Genomic DNA, 22,816 nt, shown 5'->3' with positions numbered 1-22,816 from the left:
GAGCTCCTATGGACCATAGCCCACTGTACTTATTCACAAATCTGTGTGGTTTCAATTATTTATGATTTTCTGCTAAAACTGGATGTGATTCCTTTGGTCCTGTAAGATCCATCTGGGTCACTAACAGGACCCTGCTGCGCCCATGTGTGCAGTGTGTTTATTGGCAGTACAAAATTCGGCAGTACGGCAGGGATCACATCTTAACAGACGGTCTAGGCTGGGGGAGGTGTTCTGTGGGCCACAGGCGAGAACTTGAGATAATGCCAGGAACCTTCAATGTTTCGAAAAGGGCTCACTTGCTCAGAATTATCAGTCTGAATCTTGTGGTATCTTGTTCAGTCCTGTATGTTTTTAAGGGGAGCAGATTGAAGACCTCTCCCACTGTGTTGGCCCATCAGAGGGCAAGAGAAAAGAGATGCGGCCTGCTGTTCCCAAAGGGAAATGACTCAGCAGGGCACTGGTTTCCTTCAAACTCTCCTTATTATCTCTTTGCTTGTGAGATTGTCTAATTCAGTGGCTGCCCTTTTGAAATCTGAACTCCAGGGTCAGACACATGAAGGGGCAAGAGAACAGACCAAACCTTTATTAGTTCACAGAACTCCAATTCTTTATTAATCACAGCTTGCTCACAATGACATACAGGAAAATAGCACTAATGAAGAGTAAATATGCAGGCAGCAACCTTCAGGAGTTGGGAGTTGGGGAGAAACGACTTCAAAACTGCGATAGGTACTTATGGTGGGTATCTGGTGATTCTTAGTTGGCACAAATGCCCTGCCTAGCCCCCTTAACTGCGTCAGCTTCACAGATGGAGTGTTTTGTTGTTGGTATTGTTAGTAGGCAGGATTGCCTTACACTGGGGAAGAAAGACCAGCTTGAGTGAAAGTCCGCAGTGTTTTTGATTTTGTTTGTATGTGTGTTTTAATGCAACAACCAGCTCACAGTTTCCAAGTGGAAAAATATTCAGTAGCATCATGTACTTGTACTATAGGTAAGAGCTTAAAATGAACATCATCAATCATGGCATCCACAAATAAGCCACCTGACACATTAATTAATTCATTCCATCAAAAGAACTTAAACTAGAGAATTAAGCCCACTTTATGAAGAGCGATTTCACGGCTGCTTGAACCATTCGAATTTGGATTTGTGTTCAGCACTTTAAAAGGTTCAACTTTTTGCTTCTACCCAGATTGGTCTCAGGTCTGTCTTCTCATCCATCCCTTTCTAAAGCCAAAGCACATTTGTAGCACATAATCCAGGAGAAGCAGAAGTAAATGCTATGACTGGTGGTATTTCTTAGCCTGGTTTTGTAGTTTTTAGGCAGTAAGTAGATTATGAGCGAACAAATGTGAAGGTTCATGTGGAATCATAATACCTGTGATCTAGGTATGGTCTTAGTCAAGCTCAGAGACAACAAAGCCTTCTAGGTCATTAGGCAATGGTGGGTTTCTAGCACCATAGACTGTCTACTGACCTCATTTTTCTTTTGGAATGGAGTTAGACATGGGGAGCTTCAAAAAGAACAGACCTAGCAAATTCATTTGAGTGGAAAGACACAACATCAAAAGCCTGTTACAGGACATGTAAGATTATGAAATAACTTGCATAATGCAATACTTGTATTTTTTAACAAAAATGTAAGTATTTACAAAATAAGATCCAAGGTATTTTTTAAACATCAAGCAAAACATTCTGCAAAGAGACCGCATTGATTTTTTTTTAATTTTTGATTCTTTTTTTTTTTTTTTTTTATAATGAGTTCTTTTTAAACCATGTCATACATTCCCCATCCTGATATCGCATGATCCATTATAATATAGGCAGGGGGATTTACTATTGGTGGGGCGTGCCAGACCCTCCCTTGCTTCAGCCAGACAGTTCAACCTGGAGTTCCTTGTTCCTGCGCACCTCCGCAGCATGCCTCTCCTAAAAAACACAAAAAGAAGAAGAAATGTCACAGGCCCTTGTTGTCTGGTCCTTTGCGTACCATGTGTTTGACTAGATGTAACCCAGTTTGGTGTCTACTTTTAGGAATTTTTCCCATTTCAGAAGAGAGGAAAATATGGGCCCTGCAAAATGTCATGTTAGAAAAGGTCTTACAAGACTTATTGTGTTTTAAAAAATATATTTAACACTGTTTTTGTTTAAAACTATGACGAAAAGTTCATGTTATTAAGATAATTTTGAATATTAGGATCACAGTGTAAATCCAGAGAAAGGCAATAAAACATCACATTATTGTTTCTTTATCATTTCTAATGATGTCATTCCTTTTCACTAATATTTTAAGGACTTTATAATCCTGATGGACACTCTGGGAGGGCTAGATCCAGGATGAAGACTTTCTATACTGCTTCTTAAACTCTTGACCTGTTTGTCAAGGCCCTTCATAATTGCAGTCCAAGTGACTTTTCCAGTCATAACCCCCATCTTTTCCTACACACACTTGATGTTTCAGTTTAATGGAATTGTCTTGTCATGCAATTTTCAATGCTAGTCTTTCATCTCCACTGGTCAGGATTATAAACTTACTCTTTAAGCCCTATGACCATCGTCCTTTTCTCCATAAAGATTTTTATGAGACTGCAAAGACTAATCTGCAAACTTATCTCACTTTCCATTTGAACACCTGCATAAATCTTTCCTTTTATTCGGCAGTCATTTTATTCTAGCTTGTATTATGAGCCTCTCTGTTCTTGTCTCCTCTGTTATATTTGACTGTAAGCTCATTGAGGGACTGGACTATGTTTTCTCATTTTTTTTTTTCCATTTGCAGGGCCTAGCAGAGTGCTTTGCAGACAGCATGTGATTGGTGGATGTTTACTTACATAAGGAACCAAGGTACTAGCCTTGGGTTGGGAATTGAACTTCCTGAGGAGGGAACTGATGGAGGAAGTAGTTTTTAGTACTAAAATCAGTATTTTTTAGTATGTGACTATACATCAGATGACTAAAATCAAACTGTCTTGCATATATCATAGGTGCTAAATAAATGTTCATTGAATTGAAATTTTAAGATGCTAATTATTAGTAGTATTATTTATATTTCTGTAGAATGTTGCTTACATTGCTTCTCTCCCTCCCTCTGAAGCTCCAGAAATTACTTGAGACTCTATAGATTCTTTTAGTTCAGAAGAAATAAACTTGACCAGCTATAAAGTAAAACATCATTAAACTCTATTAATCTCAAGGAGTCTACACTTATAGGGTTCTTTATATTATAATACTGAATATTTATTAGGCACTTAATGTGTACCAGACCTGCATCAGTACAGGTTTTACCTGTATTAATTCCCTTAATCCTCACAATAATCTTATAGTGGACATTCTATTATTGTCCCGATTTTGCAGATGAAGAAACTGAAACACAGGAAGGGTAAGTAACTTGCCCATCTTCATGATACTAACAAGTGGGATATAAACCCAGGGAACCTGGCTCTAGAGCTCACCCTCTTAATCACTGCTATACAATTTCAATGTTGAGTGAGGAGAACATTTTATAGTTGCGTGGAAAAAGTGTCTTTTCAAGTGTAGATTCTGGGAGAAAAAAGGCATAGACCACCCTACACTTCCTTCAAAGATACAGAGTTGGAGTAAGCAGGAAGTTGACTCTAGAGAAAGAGATTAAAAACAATTTTATTTAATTGGTTTAAATGAGCTTTTGTATATGTTCAAAAACCATGAAGAGAAGGAAAAAGGCATGCATAGAGAAATCAAATCCTGTTTGGAAATGTCACAGGGGAAATTAGCATGGATGCAGCTGATTCTTCTTTTTGTTCTGCTATTATGAGGAAAAAGATGAAGCAAAATCTTTTTCTCATGCAGAAAGAAACTAATTAGTGAGAGCTGAGCTCTGGCAAAAATTGAGAAAAAGCCCAGACCATCACTATGCTAGGAAAAAGAAGCCTCAAGTCTAAAGATTCATAGAAATTCAAATTGATAACATAGCAGGAAATATTATAATTAGTATTATTAGGCTACTTTGGAATACACTTCTTGTTAAACTCAAAATTAGTGTTAACAAAATGGATTTTGCCATAGGAAAGAATAAATATAATTTGTGAGCTTGAGATAATGTGGAAAAAGAGAAAATAAATAATTATGAGTTTCTAATTAAAAATTATTTGTTTTCAGGCATTTTAGTCACTCTATTATTTGAACACTTTACATTCACATTATTGAATATTTGCTCATGAAATCTTAATGTGACTTCATATCAAAACGTGGGAGAGCCAAAGGCAGTCATGCAGGAAGCGTGTAATTTCCCACACAGTCTGTTTTTCTTATCAGCTCACTGTTTGCAATTACCAGATCTTGAATCTAGAGGTTCCTAAGGCAGTTGTGATACTCAGAGACCTTGAATCTAGAGGTTCCTAAGGCGGTTGTGATACTCAGAGAAGGTTCATCGAGAAGACTACTCTTTGATAATATTTATTTCATTATTGAGCTCCTGATATTTGCTAGGCACAGTCAGAGGCCCAAGCATTTCTAAACTTACAATGTTTTCTGCAATTTACCCCCTTCCTCCCATCAATATAAAGGAAATGTAATACAATATTTGAGCATTGTATGCAACTATGCCTTGTATATGAAAAAAGATGTATGAAAGTTGATTTTAGGAAAAATTCTGGTCCTCTAATTCTTTCCTCTGATTTCATAGAAAGATTTCTCTACTGGAAGGTAAGAAATATGGGGTCTTTTCTTTCTTTACTTTTTAATGTCCCTTTAATCTCACCAGGTATCAAATATAAACAAGGACTTGGACTATATGACCTAGGATGTCAATTCCATCTATGGAATTCTGTCATATGAGCCTAATTAAATTCATGATGAGGTCAGTATCATCAAAAATCCTTTTTACTAATGACTGTGCACTTGCAATATAAAAGAGGGGTCAGGAGTGAGTTGTGTGAGCTAAGACAGCACATATTCATACATTAAGATGTTGGTAATCAGGGGTCATGGGGAGATAGTAAAAAGGTTTGGAGTCAAACAGACTTGCATTCAAATCTAGTCTCTGTGGTCTACTTGTGATCTTGGCCAAATGACAACCTTCTTAAAGACCAGGTTCCTTAGATGTGAAATGGGGATAATCACAGTGTTTTCTTTTAGGTTGTTGTTTGGATGAAATGTGATAGTACATCCAAAAATGTCTGGCCTATAGTAAACAATTAATAAAGGCTAGTTTTAATCCCTTTTCCTATTTCATTATTCATTCATCAGACATGTTCAATAGTAAGTGGTTGCACAAATGCTATTTGTGCATCAGAATCACAAGAAAACAAAAGATGAGAAGAATGCAATAGGTGTAAATTGATAATAGCTGAAATCTATAACTAAAGAGTTAAATATTATCAACATCAGGGAAATGCAAATTAAAACCACAATGAAATACCACCTTACTCCTGCAAGAATGGCTGTAATTAAAAAGTCAAAAAACAATAGGTGTTGGCATGGATGTGATGAAAAGGGAACACTTTTACACTGTTGATGGGAATGTAAATTAGTAGACCACTATGGAAAACATAAAGAACTGAAAGTAGAACTATCATTTGATCCAGCAATCCCACTACTGGTATCTACCCAAAGGAAAAGAAGTAATTATATGAAAAAGACACAGGCTCATGCATGCTTATAGCAGCACAACCTGAAATTACAAAGATATGGAACTAACCTAAGTGTCCATTGACCAACAAGTGGATAAATAAAATATGGTATATATACACCATGGAATACTACTCAGCCATAAAAAGGAACTAAATAGTGTCTTTTGCAGCAACTTGGGTGGAGCTGGAGGCCATTATTCTAAGTGAAGTAACTCAGGAATGGAGCACTAACTATCATATGTTCTCACTTATAAGTGGGAGCTAACCTATGAGTATGCAAAGATATAAGAGTGATATAACGGACTTCAGAGACTTGTGGGGGGAGGTTGGGAGTGGGGGCGAGGGATGAAAGACTACATATTGGGTACAGTGTACACTGCTTGGGTATTGGGTGCACTAAAATCTCAGAAATCACCACTAAGGAACTTTTCCATGTAACCAAACACCACCTGTATCCCCAAGACTATTGACATTTACAAAACAGTTACATATTATCAAAATTACCTCTTAGGGAAAGAATCACAAAATCTTATTCCCTGAAAATATTTTTATCATTTTAAGTTACATCATATTATGTGCTACTATTGCCACTAAAATATGGCTATAATATTTTCATTTGACATTTTCTAGATATTAGAAGTGAAATGATGAATTATAGTGAAACAATTTCTTTTATTTCCCAAGTACTGTACTTCATGGTTGGATAGGGGAAAGCAGTTGTGAAGTTTGTCTGGGTTACTTGCTTCTCTCCTTTCTAAACAATACTGAAAGCTCCTTTGGTATTTGTTACCATGTTATGAGCTCAGATGTCTTGGCATTGACTAAGATGATATGGTAGAATTACAAAAGAAAGAAGATATGATACAATCTGGATTAAGTGGGGAATTCAACAAGGTGCAGTAGAAGTCCTCTTCAGTAACTTGCCATGTTAACCCTCTCTGTTCCTTCCATCGTCCTGCTGTCTTATGGCTCCTAAATGCTGAGTTGCTTGAGAGGAAAAGGCTCTTCCCTAATATCGCCACATACTTTCCTTCTCAACTGGTTGTGTTATATGCTTGATTATAGCCAATGGTATTTCCACACCTGTTTAGCAATTTGCATTTGAAAATTTAACTATCTAATTTAATTAAGTACTACACTAATGGAAAATTGTGAGGGTGGAGAGAAACCTTTGGAAATACATGAGAAAGTGAAGTATTTAGTAGATACTGGGTGAGTCAACTATAAAAGCTACAGAAAAGTTGTAAAAAGTCTATATCCAGGTTATTTTGCAGATGTCTTTAGTCCCTACTCAATTTTAAAGAAATTAAAACTGCAAATCATAGCTAATGTGACTTAAGTGTGAATAATGGCAAGAAAAGAAACCCCCATAGAACCCCCATGAACTGATCAATTTTTGGAGAAGGTATTGGGCCCAACTACATCAAAAGATTGATCAATAAGTTTACACTTAAATATTTGACATTAAAATTATATGTTTAGTGAATAGATGTATTGTTGTTAAAATGATTATACCTGCTTTAACTGATTTTTCAAAACTAACTGTCTCACTGCAATTCTTGATTGGGTCATTTGGCGCTCCTACTACTCAGGGTTCCTAAAAGGGACAGGTGGTGAATTTTCTGCAGGATGCTGCATAGTGCATTAGGGGAGAAAGGGACACATCAGGGGAGGAAGAAAGTGTCTTGAATCATTCCTGTATGTCAAGAACAGGTGTTTCCCCCTCTCTCTTTCCTTTCTCTCCTCTCTTCCCCTCTCCTCCCCTTCTCTGTTTCTCTCCCTTTCTACGTCTCATACCACTCTAAGGATAAGAACATTTTTAACTTCACCAGTCATAATCCACAGACTAGTCTTTTGAGTCCTGCATATGACATCAATCGATCAGCCTAATGCAGGTCTTTGTGGCACAGGCATCCCTTCTGAACCACAGCCTTCTCCACATTTGATTCTTTTCTATATAATAACCTGGAGTGTTAAGATGAGGTGTTATGAAAACAGGAAGCTGAAATAAAAAATGAGTGTAACATTCTTCTTTGGAGGAAGAAAGAACACTTATGCAACAAAGACAAAAAATACTAAAATATAATTTATGATGACATCACAAAGCATATTTAAGAAACATTTAGCACAGTGGTTCTCAACCACGGCTAAATATTAGAGCCTACTAGTGAGCCTTTAAAATAATACAAGGTTCTTGGCCCCATTCCAGACAATTAAATCAGAATCCCTTAAAGAGCTGTCCAGTAGATTCTGAAGTGCAGCCAGGGCTGCTTTTGCTTTAGGCTTTCAGTTTTAGCTAAAGGCTTTGAGCTAACATGGCTGGGGCTCTGGGAGGTTTCTGGGAATTTATCAGTCAGTGACATTGAAGACACCATTATGGGCATCATGGTGAAAATATGCTTGAATGCTCAATTATCTTGACTGAAGGGAAGAGAGACTGAGTGCTGAATGGTAGGCAGATTGTGAAAAAGCTTGCACAGAGTTGTATCATGTCTCTTGCTTAATTGATAGGGCCAGTGAGGGCTATCAAAAGGGTGGGTGCATGGTGTAGTGACCTTGATGTGAATTTACTTTTACTGATATTATTCAGTGTCTTTGTATTTACTGTCTATATTGGACCATACTACATGTCATCTTATTCTCTAATTGTTGGTGCTATATTATTTATTGCTGAATTTTGTATTGTCTGTATTGGGAAAGACATGGTTGGTAAATACCTTTGATATTACAAAGGTTCCCCTAAGCATATAGTAGGGATTCAATACATATTCATTGAATGATTAACTCATTAAGAGGTGTCATTTCAGAAGCAGTCATCTTTTTTTCTCTTTTTGTTTTAGGGACAAGGTCTCGTTCTGTTTCCCAGGTTGGAGTGCAGTGGCACAATATTAGCTCACTGCAGTCTCGAACGCCTTGGCCCAAGTGATCCTTTCATCTCAGCCTTTGAAGTAGCTAGGACTACAGGCATTTTTACAAGTGTGCCACCACTGCTGGCTAATTTTTGAATTTTTGTTTGAGGCGAGGTATCATTATATTTCCCAGGCTGGTCTCGAACTCCTGGCCTCAAGCAATTCTCTTGCCTTGGCCTCCCAAAGTGCTGGAACTACAGGGGTGAGCCACCATGCCCAGCATAATTATTTTTTGATATGGTACATTTCAGAACAGCTTATGTTACATTGGCAGTGTCATGCCTTTTGGCTTTACTGTTATTACTGACCCTCTTTTAAATTTCTAATTTCATAGGAGTAACTTCATTCAAGCAAAATGCTAAATATTGCTTCTAATATAAAACTTTGTCTTATTTTAGGAAAAAGCAAAGTAGTTTTAGTTTACACAAACACATTCACAATATGTAAACCACAATTTTGTACTAAATCCACCTGTGTGATATACACAAACCAAAGTAAATTTGGTATTTCCTCTTTATTGAGGAGATAAAAGATCTTGACTGACACTGGCCAAAGATCCTATTAGATTTGAAAAGCACCTCATTAGCTATGAAATACCAGAAAAAAATGTGGTCCTAGAAATTATCTGGGCTGCATTATATGACATGGGATAGAATGCTGACAGCTGAGATTTAAATCAGAATGGGCTACAAACCACTAGTTCTCAAATCTGGCTGCATATTGGAACTATACAGAGAGTTTTCAAAATGTATGGATGCTGGGTCCCATCCTTGGAGATTCTGTGGGTTGATGTTAGGAATTTTAAGCACTCTGGGTTGATGATTTGCAGGAAAAGTGGTGTGCAGATGTACATGTATGTATGTATGGAGGAGGGCACTAAATTTGAGTGGGAGTGGAAAGAGTACAAAAATGAGCTGAGCATGGCTGGGCTGGGTGAAGAGAAAAAAACACACAGAGGAAAAAAATGGACTGTTAAAAGCTAGCACTTCTGGAAATATTAGATAAAATATGGAAATTTTTTGAACTAGTTTACAATTGAAATCAAGAAGGATATGCCCTGGCTGGGCACGGTGGCTCACACCTGTAATCCCAGCACTTTGCGAGGTCGAGGTGGATGGATCACTTGAGGTCAGGAGTGTGAGACCAGCTTGGCCAACATGGCAAAACCCTGTCTCTACTAAAAATACAAAAGTTAGCTGGGCATGGTGGTATACGCCTGTAATCTCAGCTACCTGGGAGGCTGAGGCACGAGAATCACTTGAACCCAGGAGGTAGAGGTTGCAGTGAGCTGAGATCGCGCCACTGCACTCCAGCCTGGGCGACAGAGTGAGACTCTGTCTCAAAAAAACAAACAAACAAAAAAGGAGGCTATGCCCTGTGTTTGTGTATGTGGAATTTGAAAAATAAAAATGCTCCAGGACTGCCAGTGATATAAATCTTGCATTGAGGCCTAATTGAGAATGCTGCAATAAGAACAGCAGGTACCGTTCCTAGCAACTTCACTTAATTTTTTTAGGGCCTAGGATGTGAGATGAAGGTTGAGTCACAGCGATCTCAAACAGATCATACAGTGGCCTTCTGCTGTCCGTGTTACGAGCACTGGTCAAGCAGGAACATCCTTAGTTCTCTAGAGAAGTGCAAAATGGGGGCAGATGGAGGAAGACTGACCGGTTCAAGGTCAGGGGAGTAAACTTTAGCAAATGGAACTTTGCTCTCCTGTATCTGAGTAAAACATGTGTTCCTATACCACCATAAATCACCTGGAGAGAGCCAAATTCTGTTGCCTCTTCCAAATCATGACTTGACTCACTTGGGTGAAACGCAATGACATTTTCCTGAGAGTATAAAAACACTAGCTTATAAATACAAATTTAATCCGAACTTTCATGTTTTGGATAAGGCATCAGGTAACTATTCCGGCTCTTGCCCAAGTCAGCAGTACTCGTCCATGTACCTCTGAGAGCCTCAGTGTCTTACTGCTGCATCAGAGCCCACACACCCTTCCCCAGCAATGCTTTCAAAAATTCCTCAAGAGCACAAATGAAGATCTCCATGCAATTATATCTTTAAAAGATTCCATGCCTGATTTCCTTTGTTTCTAGCTGGATATTTGCAGTCAGAGACTGAGAATGAAAACAGAATCATCAGAACTTCAGGATAAGGTTTTCTGAACCTTAGATGAGATGGGCCATCTCTAATAGAAGACATGAAACTCTGAGAAATAGTCAGAAAACAGGAGGCTCATCTGACTAAACTCTCAGGGCTCTGATGACAGGCACACTCCTGTTTTGCTCTGCATCTCCAATGCCTATCACACAAAGGCACTTGCTACTGGCGGGAAGGGTGACTGACTGCTCAGAAAAGGATTGAGGCATCTTTCTCAAACATCCCATTTCTCAATGCTTATTCCAATTTCTGGAAATGGACACAGCTAAACTACTCACAGCTATACTGTATATTTTCAAAGGAAAGGTTTTTTGAGGGGATAGGTGGGAGGCAGCATAGAGAGTACAAAAGTGAAAGACAGCATTTTTCAGAGGAACTCCAGCACAGCTCCTCCTGACTCATGGGAATGAATATATGTTTAGGTTGTTGAAGAGAAGGGCACCAGGATACCAGAACTGGATGAAACATCCCCTATGAGCTAATCTTTGCTATGGTCCCATGTGATGCTATTATACCCTAGAATGGGCTTACCCGTGTTCATAAATACCCTGGCCTTTTCTGGCAAATATATTTTTCTAATTTAATATTTTAATTAAATATATATTTAATGTCATATATTAAACAAATATTAAATCAAATGTTATTTATACTTTATATCAATATAATATATTGACATTAATATTTCCAATGTAACATTTTTCCTACAGATTGCCTCGTGAGGCTTGTATAGAAGTCTTACACATTTCAAAAGCATGAATCAGCCTCCCTGAATCCACTCACCATGGGAAAATTTGACAAAATTCCAGCTTTCATGTTGGATTCCCACTTCTCTACCATGTTGCACCTCCTGCTAACTCAATGCTACACTGTGAGACCCTGCCCATGGGAGTTAGTTGTCCTCACACCTGCAGCCAATTTTGACTTAGTCTCTGTGCTCAGGCATATGGAAGTTCACCCAGCTGTGTTGCATATGAATATATCCATCTGCTCAGGACTCTGCTGAGATTACCTTTTCCTGCAGACGTTCAATAATAGCAGCTAGATTAGCCTCACGGTTTTCCTTAATTTGTTCCATTTTCAGGATCAGCTTTTCCTCCGCCATCTTGCTGAAGTTGTTGTTCTCCTCCAAAGCCTTCTGAAGGACTTCTCGCTCGTGTTCCCTCTTCTCTGCCAATTGTTTCAGCACCTGGGCCTCCTGAGACTGGGGAAGAAAAACATAGCCATCTTATAATTATCCAAACACAAACCTAGCAGAATAACGGCCCACCAATTGGAGGGAGCGTTCTTTTCAGATGAATAGTACTCCCAGCCTTGAGCACTATTGTCAAGTCTGTACTCATCTGCATGGCTTAGAGTTTTCTATAGAATGTGGCTAGTTGGGAAATGCAGCTAGCTGAATTTTCAGCTGTGAGTATATTTCGGACTGTCTTAGAAGAAGAAGCATTTAATCCTCATTGAGGAGTTACAATTTTTTTTTTAAAAAAGACGTTGCTGCTAAGCATTTATGCAACAGAAAATGCTATAATGAATTACAGGATGGCAATATTCAACCGAAGCCTGAGGAAAATGGTTGAGGACTGAGACAAGTTCTTATCTTCTTCCTGATCCATTGTTTTTTCATCAACTGTAGGCTAGGCCCTACAATGAGCTTTTCAACTTTCATCAATCAAATCATCAAATTCACTTTCTCCTTTTATTTCACACCCCCTTCCCCCTCTCCATCCCCCATACACCAAAGTCTCTTTGGAGATCTGAGAACAGTGCAAACTTAGTGTCCACTTGGCCACAGAGAGCAGAAAGTCCTTGTTTTGACCCTCTCTTTAAACCCTGTGGTTGCTCAGTGATTTAGATCCAGATGTACACCCTGCCCTGCACTTTGAGCACTGTAATTTTCTTCCAGCGTCAGGAGGCTGTTTGGCTCTGTACAGTAGATGGTAATCACTGGAGCACTTGATAACAATGCAGGTGCCTGGCATCTACCTCCAAAGAGTCTGATTCCAAGGTTCTTTGGTGAGGCCCAGTGATAAGCATCACTAGTGATTCAAATGAAGGTAGTCCAGTCTACCTTTTGTAAGTCATACTGGCATGGGCTTTGATGTCAGGCCTGTGTTCAAGTCTTACCTCTGTTTGTGACCCAGGATGTGTTACGTAACTTCTTTCCATATTCTTTTTATTCTCCCCATTATGCAGCTAAGAAAAGTCCTACCCAATACTGACCTATTTAGGTTTAAGACTAAATTATTACACACTCATGGCTCCTGGATAATTTCTCAGGATCAGCTGACGCCCCGAGGCGATCCTTCACAGGAGTAATTGTAAGTGGGAATATCTAAAGTTTATTCTGAAGTTGATCAGGAATAGGTCTGTGGCTCACTGAAGATTAGACAGAAAATCCTGGGAACCAGCTCTGCCTCTTGCTTTAACCCTATAATGGTTTCAGGACATTTTATTATTTATTTGCTTATTTTTTTTAGATAGAGTCTTGCTCTGTCACCCAGGCAGGAGTACAGTGGCGTAATCTCTGCTCACTGTAATCTCTGCCTCTGAGGTTCAAGCGATTCTCATGTCTCAGCTTCCTGAGTAGCTGAGATTACAGGTGTGTGCTACCACACCCTGCTAATTTTTGTATTTTTAGTAGTGATGGGGTTTCATCATGTTGGCCAGGCTAGTCTTGAACTCCTGGCTCAAGTGATCCGCCTGCCTCGGCCTCCCAAAGTGCTGGGATTATAGGTGCGAGCCACTGTGCTTGGCCGGTTTTAGGACATTTTTAATGGAACCAATGCTTTCTTACTTTGTATTTGTTTCAGGAAAACCAATACAAAAATAATAAGAAAATTATAACATAAATTGAGTTCAAACTCCAATGGAGCCTTTCTGGAAGAAACATGAATAAAATATTTTCTATCTAGTTCACTCTCCTGCCTCTAGGTGGGACTGTTGGTAAAGCATCCTACATAGACTTTGCTTATTTGCTGTTATCAGGACTACGGAATTGTTACAGGGAGAGAGGTGTGTGTGTAAATATTTAAAGTTTCTTTCTCTGGGAAAAGTCTTCATGAAATTAATTTTTTTGTATATGGATAAGAATAGTACCTATCTCATACAGTTGTCAGGATCAAACAAAATAATGTTTGCAAGGTACTTAATGCAGTGTCTAATATCAAGTAAGTTAGTACTGAATGAGTGGTAGTCATTATTATCAAAAGAAAAATTTAAGACACTTGTGACAAGGAGATGATGGCAACTGGACTTACTGGTATAACAACTCAACTGTAAAATTTTGGCAATTTCATGTGTGTGAAGTATTTGTTCAAACTTCTTTGATTATGGGCAGTTAGTGGATTCGGGGATCCTGATGGTTGATGAGAGTCCAAGTCCTTCCTAACTCCCTCATCTCCATCTCACGCATGCCCACTGACTCGGGCTATATTAATAGGAAATCTCACAGTGAAGTGAGCACCACAAAGAAATAAGAGGAGATAGCTTTGCACCTTCATTTCAGAAAATTCAATACATGTAACCTCCAGTCCAGAAAACCTTCTCGAGGAAGAAGGCTAGGTTATCACAAAACAAGGGTGCAATGTGTCCAAGAATTAGGAATTGGGTTAGAGCCCTAGGTTTCTCTTGTAATGAACAGAAATCCATGGAGGATGCTCCAGGAAACAAAGTCAAACCAAACAAATCAAAATAAAGCAAAGTAAAACTTCAACATTCTCTAAGTGCAGTGCTTTAAAATCATTTTTCTATCTTAATACACTGTTAGGTAATGCTCTTCTTAGCAACTGGTACCCATCAGCCACAGCTGCTAAAGGCAGGTAGCAATGTAATATTTCTGCTCAGTGGTTAAACAATTCCTTCCTGCTCCTCCTCCCATAGATCAGTGTTTCCAACACTGCCCTAGATAGGATCCACCTGGATTTTTAATGGCCACTTTTTTCAAGTAGCCTTTCTGCAGAAACTCCTGTGGCACAGTGACATGAGCCCCAACCTGGTATTTGGAAAGCCTGGGTTTGCATCCTGCTTTGCTGAGCCTTTGAGATGGACTTCATGGCCAGGGGTCTTGTGCCTGCTGCTCTTCAGACAGGATCAGCTTACAGAGAGTTACTGTGAATTATTATCAAGAGGCCACTGCAACTGCCTAATGTTTCATTTTCAGATGCTTCAATTAACTTTGGCACTTTGTTCAGTTGTGTTTTAACTTAATGTTTATATTTGCGTTCTTAATTTTCCTTTGTGAAAGAACCAAAGTCAAGATGAAACACAGGGAAATAAGATTCAGATGGGAAAGCTTTGAAATTACAAGGTAATACAGCAACACCACTTTTCCATACTTCTTGCCTTGGTGGGACACATTTGATCTGCATGAACAAACTCCTGCGGTTTCCATTATGAATAATGGAGAATTCCCATTATAACCAATGCCTACTGCATTTACTGGAGTGCAACGTTTGGCTCAGTTTGAAATGCCTCAATTTAATGGGGCTAGTACTTTTGTAGCTATTGGGGCTAAATGAGATTACACAGCATAGGTGTCAAGTGCATTTCTTTAGCACAATTAATGGGGTGAAACAGAAACAGAAGGCAGTACAGAGTGTGGTCACGTGAGTCTGCTGCTAACTCACAGAGACCTGCCAAACCGGGCCAGGCTGTGCTTCAGGGCTGCTCCCTTCTGTGGTACCTTTTCTTACACCCTGGAAGGGAATGTTATATCCACTATTATCTCAACTCACACATTTGCAGGACTTAATAATTGTCTGTGTTTCAAATATTTAAAGCTTAAGTCCATACATACAAAAATACAGGATGTCAAGTCAGTTATGGTAGAAAGCATTCTATCCCAAGGAAATACTTATGACTTCCTATATTAGTCTCTATTCATAAGCACTCAATATTTTTTTTAATTTAGAGACAGGGTCTTGCTTTGTTGCCCAGGCTGGAGTACAGTGGTGTGACCTTAGTTTACTATAGCCTCAAATTCCTGGGCTCAAGAGATCCTCTTGCCTCAGCCTCCTGCATAGCTGGGACTACAGGCGTGCACCACGACACCTGTCCAGCAGTCAATTTTTGAACAAATTATTCAGCGGTGCTAATAACCATGGGGGCATCTACCTCAGTTCCTAAGGTCTCTGCTACCCGCTTGGGGCAGAAAGGCATAACCTCGCTTCCTTTTTCACAGTGTAGCATCCAGATAGATATTGCTGCCCATAACTCCTCTAACTCATTTCTTAGGTAGAAATTGATTCTCACATGAACATAGTTTAATCTTCTAGTCAGACCCTCGAGGAAGAAAATTGGTTCTGATTCCAGTGAGCAAATAGGCAGTTTAATCAATGAGAAAATAAGCAGTTAGTCCAGAAAACTGCACTAAAACATGACGTGAAATGAGTGAGGCTGTAGAATAAAAAAATGTGACATACGAAAGTGGCAGCATTTTCCTTCATTTTTGGCAGAGAAGTAAAGTTCTCACTACATGTTCAGATAGGTATTCTTACTTTATATCTTGACTGTGCAGATTAGCAGAAAGGAATTGTGATTGCGTGGACTTATGATACGGAGGGTGGTGAAGTGAGAAAATCGCTAAAAGTTGTTAAAAATAAATTGTTCAAGGAAAACGTATCTGGCCTTGGAGGAACACTTCTAAATAACATGTACCTAACATAGAAGGTCACTAAAATATTAAAATGGAAAATTAGGGCAAGACAGTGATCAGCTGATATAATGCAAATGTCAAGGCAAAATATAGAACTGAGATGTTCAACTGTGACATTCAGGGAGACTAAAGAACCTTCTCGATCTTGCTATTATGGGAACTGAGGCACATTATTGGTGAGCACATTTTCTAGGCATAAACCTCCTCACACTGAACTCAATCATTGAAATAATTACATGAGAGGTACGTGAAGTGAAAAACAATGAGACAGGGAAGGAGACTTATTGTACATTTAGGAACACTTTAACATTTTGCAAAGAGGTTAATTACCAATTTGTATGTTACTGAGTGTAAGAGTTTAATTACTGTACAAATGGAGTGGAAGATAAATTTGAGTGGTACATAAAACTCATTTTACTTTATGTACACAGATGAGACTTAAGACTACATTTTAGATAGCACTAATTTTCCATTTATTTCTGAAGTAAACGTATTTATTTTCTTGTCACTTTTCATTATTTGGGGAATATATTACTTGCTATTCAGGACCGTTGATCAGACACTAAATCTCCTAGTACCAAAAATGCTTTTACACAAGTAGGTTAGGTGATGTGTCTGTAATTATTGACTTTACTGCTAACAATGAAAATCATTATCGACCCATCTAAAGTCACAGATAATGTCCTGTTGAAATATGACAATTGAATATAATTATGTAAAACCAAAGAGTACAATATTCACTTTGTGTTGAAGAGCCTGAAGCATAACAGGAAATTTAAAATGATTAAAATCCAAAGACCTTTAGAATGAGCCCTTCTGCTAAAGTGTGTAATGGGTTTACTGTGGTTAGCTCCTAGGAAAAGAAATGTGGGGGGTGCTCTTCTTCACCGAGAAGGTAGCACACGGAAGATTCTGTGGCACACGTGCCATGTTCTGTAAGGAGCAGAATGTTTCCTGAATGTCAAGCTGTGAATAATCCAGTACTTTGTTTCATAATCCATTGCTGTACAAACCACCCCCTCTTTCCCTGGATTCCATTTTAATTGCCATCTACAATGTGAGATGCCAACAAATGGAAAAGGTAAGTCTATCATGTTTGGTGATTAATGATCTACTTTTATGCCATTTTATTAAGAATAAGCAACACATCTTCCTTTCAGAGGCTTAGTGACTTTGAAGCTGATTATGCCAGTAATGAGAGCATGCTAATGAAATCTCACTGGACTGGTTCGAGTAGGGTGATTTTTAATTTAATTTCTTCTAGGGTGAGGTTTTATCATGTCATTAAAATTCTTTTGTTTTCACAATATTAATTTTTTCAGGACACTTTTAGTTGGCCTGACCTATTTATATTACCTATCAAACTGTCTTTTCTTCTATGCAATTTGATAAAGAATATTTTATAATGTTTAAAAATATTGGCCGGGCATGGTGGCTCATGCCTGTAATCCCAGCACTTCGGAAGGCTGAGGTGGGTGGATCACCTGAGGTCAGGAGTTTGAGACCAGTCTGGCCAACATGACAAAACCTTGTCTCTACTAAAAATATAAAAATTAGCTGGATGTGGTGGTGGGTGCCTATAATCCCAGCTACTTGGGAGACTGAGGCAGGAGAATTGCTTGAACCTGGGAGGTGGAGGTTGCAATTAGCCAAGGTGGCACCACTGCACTCCAGCCTGAGCCTGAGTGGCAGAGCGAGACTCTGTCTCAAAAAAAAAAAAAAAAAAAAAAGCAACGTATTGTATGGTAGCATTTCCGTCTCTGTTAATGAGAAACTTCTTTTCTTTATAAAATCATGAGTTTGCTAGATAATCTCTGTGAAGTCAGAAACTGGATGCTTCTTCACATAGTAATTGCTAACCCTTTTACCATGCCGGTTATATGTCTTTATTGTAGAGTAACCTTCCAATTCTCACACTAACTCCATAAGTTCTATTACTAGTCTCATTTTACAGATTGACAAAGGAAGACATAGGGAGATTAAGTCACTTGCTTGAGGTCACACAGCTTTTAAGTGGTGGAACCAGGATTTGAACACAGACATTCTCTTAACCACATGTTCTTAAAGACAATATTTTAAAGATGCCCTTAAACACTGTGCCCTGCTAAGGATGCTCATGTAATTGATTGTCCAAACTGGAACACTCATGAGAGTAAAGAGAAATAATTAATAATGGTATCAAAACAACAAGAGTTAGCTGGAGTTGTCCTGGGCCAACTGGGATGTATAGTTATGCTAGCTCTGCTGCCTCTTGCTAAATACATGTTGGTTGAATGAATGAATAAATGATAAATGGATGGTTAAAGCGTTCATGTCATTTCACCCTTGTGGGTCGGTTGCATTATGGAAACTTTGATTTCAAGAGATGAGGTTCAAACTGACTGGATGAGATTGATATAGACTCATAGAGATGATCATCACTGACTACCAGCGATAATCAAAGAATGGAGAAAAAGCAGGGAAAGGGCTTATTCTTTTTATGACAAGCTTCTTCTACTAGCTAATCACTGGAACATTAATTCTGGTTCAAAGGAGCCTGAGGGAGTATCCTCCAACCTAGGAACCAGATGGTCAGTGCTGCAGTAGTGTCAACAGATGAAATGGGGAGGTGGGGAAATTGCCAGAACATTGAACACAAAGTGAATCTGAGCTCAAGTGGAGATGCCTCTGTGGCAGCCTTCCAGCTATAAATCCAGAAAGCCCACCAAACACAGCCTAGGTCATAGTTCCCTGAAGGGGTCCCTGAAGTCCCAGGAAGAGGCCTTCAAGGTATTAAGGGTAGGGGGAGTGAGGAGAACTCGTAAGTTTTTTTAAGTTTAAAAAGCCCTAACAGAAATCATATTTCACATCTATATTCATGTCTATCTGTATATTTACTTTGAGTTAGAATTATGTCAATTTAGTGCAAAACTGCTTATCTTTTAATAATCAGAAATAATTAGCAATTACAGATTCCTTTGATTATAATCATGGTAAGATAATTTATTAATACTTATTTAAAAGTAATATGTTTGCTAGGTAGAATCTTCACAAACCTGTAACTTATTGGGAAGGAAATGGGTCCAGGACAACAAAAATGTTGCTAACCCGTGGGCCAGGTGGAACATGTATGTATTTTTGGAAAGTCTGTAGTGACTCCTTACTGCTTATATAATGGAGTTTGCACACTAACCTGGCATTCACAGCCCTCCCTAATCTCACCTCGCTACTCTCCAACTCCCTATCCAAATCCACTAGTCCAAACCATTAGTCTACCCACTGCCCTGAAACACACACTTTCTGCATTCTCGCCTCTGTGGATCCTTAGTTCTGGAATCACTGTCTTAGTCTAGAACGTTTTCCTGTTTTCTCTATTTATCTAACACTATTTATTTTTCTAGTCATCTCCTCCTTTAAAAAAACGGATACTTCTTTAAAAAGATGCTGTGATTCACATAAAGTAGTGAAATGGCTTTATTATCCTCCATGATCTCCCATTTCATGTGAAGTCAAAGTCCTTAATTGTGACCTCTGACTTCAGTTGCTACCTCTCTCCCCCTGCTCTCAGCTTCAGCCACGCTGGCCTCCATGTTATTTCTCAAACACACCTCGTACATTCCTATCTCAAGGCTTTCGTACCTGCTACTCTCATCACTTTGAAAGTTCAGGCCCCAGAGAAGAGCTGCCTCCCTTATTCCCTTGCTACCTTTGTGCTTCTTTTCAAATGTTGTCTTATTCAAGAGGTTTTTTTCTGACTATCCAATAATTATATTATTATATATAGTAATAATAATATATAATATAGCTTCTTTCACCCCCACACCCCCAGTTCTCTTTGTTCTGCTAATTTTATATCATCTAATATGCTGCATATGTATTTATTAGCTCTTTCTCCCCCACTGGAATGTAAGGTTGATGAGTATCCTCTGTGTCTAGAACAGGGCCTATCAAATAATAAGTGCTTGATAAATATCTGTTGACTGAGTGATTTTGCCCAGACTAGGATTTCCTTAGCGCAATTTCAGATGTCATTTGGAAACTTAGTGACTATAATTGTTTTAGGATGGGAGGGTGGAATAAAAAATCAAAACAAGCTATAGATTGCCGCTTTCACATTTGGCCCTGAAAGTTATTATTTATTTATTTACTTAAAAACGTTTGTAGTATTCAGGCAATGACTAACAGGAGTTGAATAAGAAAGAAAAAATTTTTGTAGTACTAACTATTGCCAAGCACTACTAAACAAAAGACAAGTTCTATCTTCATGGAGTTTATACTCTAGTGGAAGACATAGGGTTAAATAAATACATATGCATATACATACTAATATGCCAATCAATACTAATTACTTAGTAATTGTGCTAGGTGCTACAAAGGAAAACCTGTTTACCATGAAAGACAGTAAGAGATGAAACCTAGGTTCAGAGAAGTCCCCTCCCCACAGTGAGGAACTGAAATAGAAACAGAGTGGGTAGCTGAAGAAGAGGGCATGAGATTTAGAAGATCCTATTACTTACAGTACATCCTAAACTTCACACTTGCATTAGTTCTGACAATGTAAAGACTAAAACCATAGAATGGAAATTTCTTTTGAACTTTCCGAGTTCCCATATCAATGTAATTTTTAAAGAATATATATGAAAAAACAAAGTAAAGTTGAATCTGAATAATTATCTGGTATGGATTTTAAAAACTTAGTCCTAAAATTTCCCCATTATTCACTAGATGTTTTCTGTTTTAATATCTGTATCTGTGCTACCGGCTGCCTTTGGCTATTAGGCACTAGGAATATGTCTAACATGAATTGAAGTGAGTTGTAAATGTAAAATACACACTGGATTTCAAATACTTAGTATGAATAAAAGAATGTGAAACAGCTCATTAATACTTCTATATTGATTACATGCATATTGAAATAGTAATGTTTTGAATATATTTGGTGAAGAATATTTTACTAAAATTCATTTCATATTTCTTTTATTTAAAAAAATGTGGCTTCTAGAAAATTTAAAAATACACATATGGCTCACATTATATTTCTTTCTCTTTTTTTTGAGATGGAGTCTTGCTCTGTCATCCAGGCTGGAGTGCAATGGTACCGTCTCTGCTCACTGCAACCTCCACCTCCTGGGTTCAAGCAATTCTTCTGCCTCAGCCTCCCCAGTAGCTGGGATTACAGGCGCCCGCCACTATGCCCTGCGAATTTTTGTATTTTTAGTAGTGATGGGGTTTCACCATGTTGGCCAGGCTGGTCTTGAACTCCTGATCTCAGGTGATCCACCTGCCTCGGCGTCCCAAAGTCCTGCGATTATAGCCATGAGCCACCACACCGGGCCTGGCTCACATTATATTCCTTGGACAGTACTGTTTCACAGAGCTGCCTAGATTAATATTTTTCATTCTATCTATAAGAAAATAACTGCAGCAGGGCAACAGAAGAGAGATACAAATTGAATAGTGTATGAACTAAATAATTATTCTAATTGTTATAGTAACACTAAACATTTATAGATAGAAAATGTGGACATCTATAGTTTTGTTTACTTAAGATCCATTACCCCTTCCTCTTGTGAGAACACCTCATTTTTCTTCTGGGGAACTACTCCTCCACAATTCTCACCCCAGGGATCTTACCTAAAATCCTTTGCAGGTCAGTGGTGGGCATGTGATTCAGGCTAGCATATCAGACTACTACATCCTCTTGGCCACAGTGATTGGTTCTGGGTTGGGCCTGTGATCCAGGTCAGGCCATTGAGACTCAATTTCAGGACTTTTGTTAAACTATTGGGAAAAAGAAGCTCTGTTTCTGCTGGAGTCGCTAAGTTGTGAGAAAAATAATTTGGAGCTGACTATTGAAATTAAACTTTCTTGATAATGAAACCAATTAAATGCAGGAAGAGATGACAGGCACTAAAAGAAAGTTTTCTGAGAATACTGTGATCCCTGGATCCAGCTGTTCCTGATGCTGTAGCCACTCCTAGACTTTTTAGTCACATATTTGCTTTTTGTTTTAACTAGTTGAGTTGGGTTTTGGTTATAGGCATGTCCTTACTAACATAATTACTGAGATATATGCACTTGCTAAAGACTCTTTAAAGATAATTAATAGTTCTTTAAATTAGTGCTAATTAAGTCAGTATAACCCAATAGAATAAAATCAGTTAGTGATTTTTTAAAGTTGGCACTTTCTGCTAATTAGTTGTATTTTCTTTTAGTTAACTAAAAAATAAAAATAAAAAACTAAAAATAAATCCCGATCACTGGGACATAATCTATATGGTGATTTTTGCATTACAAAATTTTTAACAAATAACCGGAAAGGTGATGGAATATGGCTTTTAAAGTGTTCCAAGGAATATATTTTTTTTCTGGGTGTCATAACACTGGATGATTACATTTGTAAATGTCTTTTAACCATGTGGCCAGTTTCTAGTTAAATTCAATTGTTTAAATGTATAATCATTGATAATTTCTTGCTGTCAGGGTGCAGGAGCTCTATCAGA

At 38.3% G+C, this 22,816-nt stretch overlaps 1 protein-coding gene across 1 annotated transcript in view; it reads right to left on the bottom strand.

The window, feature by feature from the left end:
• Nucleotides 1–581: 581 nt before the first annotated feature.
• STMN2 (stathmin 2) overlaps nt 582–22,816 on the bottom strand; it is a 55,034-nt gene continuing 32,799 nt past the window's right edge. The window contains exons 4-5 of the mRNA XM_002819202.6: nt 11,694–11,885; nt 582–1,929 (exon numbers count right to left, since the gene is read on the bottom strand). Of these exons, the coding sequence (XP_002819248.1) occupies nt 1,870–1,929; nt 11,694–11,885 (252 nt within the window). The 3' untranslated portion in view covers nt 582–1,869. The remainder of the gene's footprint in view (nt 1,930–11,693; nt 11,886–22,816) is intronic.

This window comes from Pongo abelii, chromosome 7 (genome assembly GCF_028885655.2).
Source record: "Pongo abelii isolate AG06213 chromosome 7, NHGRI_mPonAbe1-v2.0_pri, whole genome shotgun sequence".
NCBI classification, from domain to species: Eukaryota; Metazoa; Chordata; class Mammalia; order Primates; family Hominidae; genus Pongo; species Pongo abelii.
The sequence above is the reverse complement of the archived record's forward strand: the minus strand, read 5'-3'. Positions and strand labels throughout refer to the sequence as shown.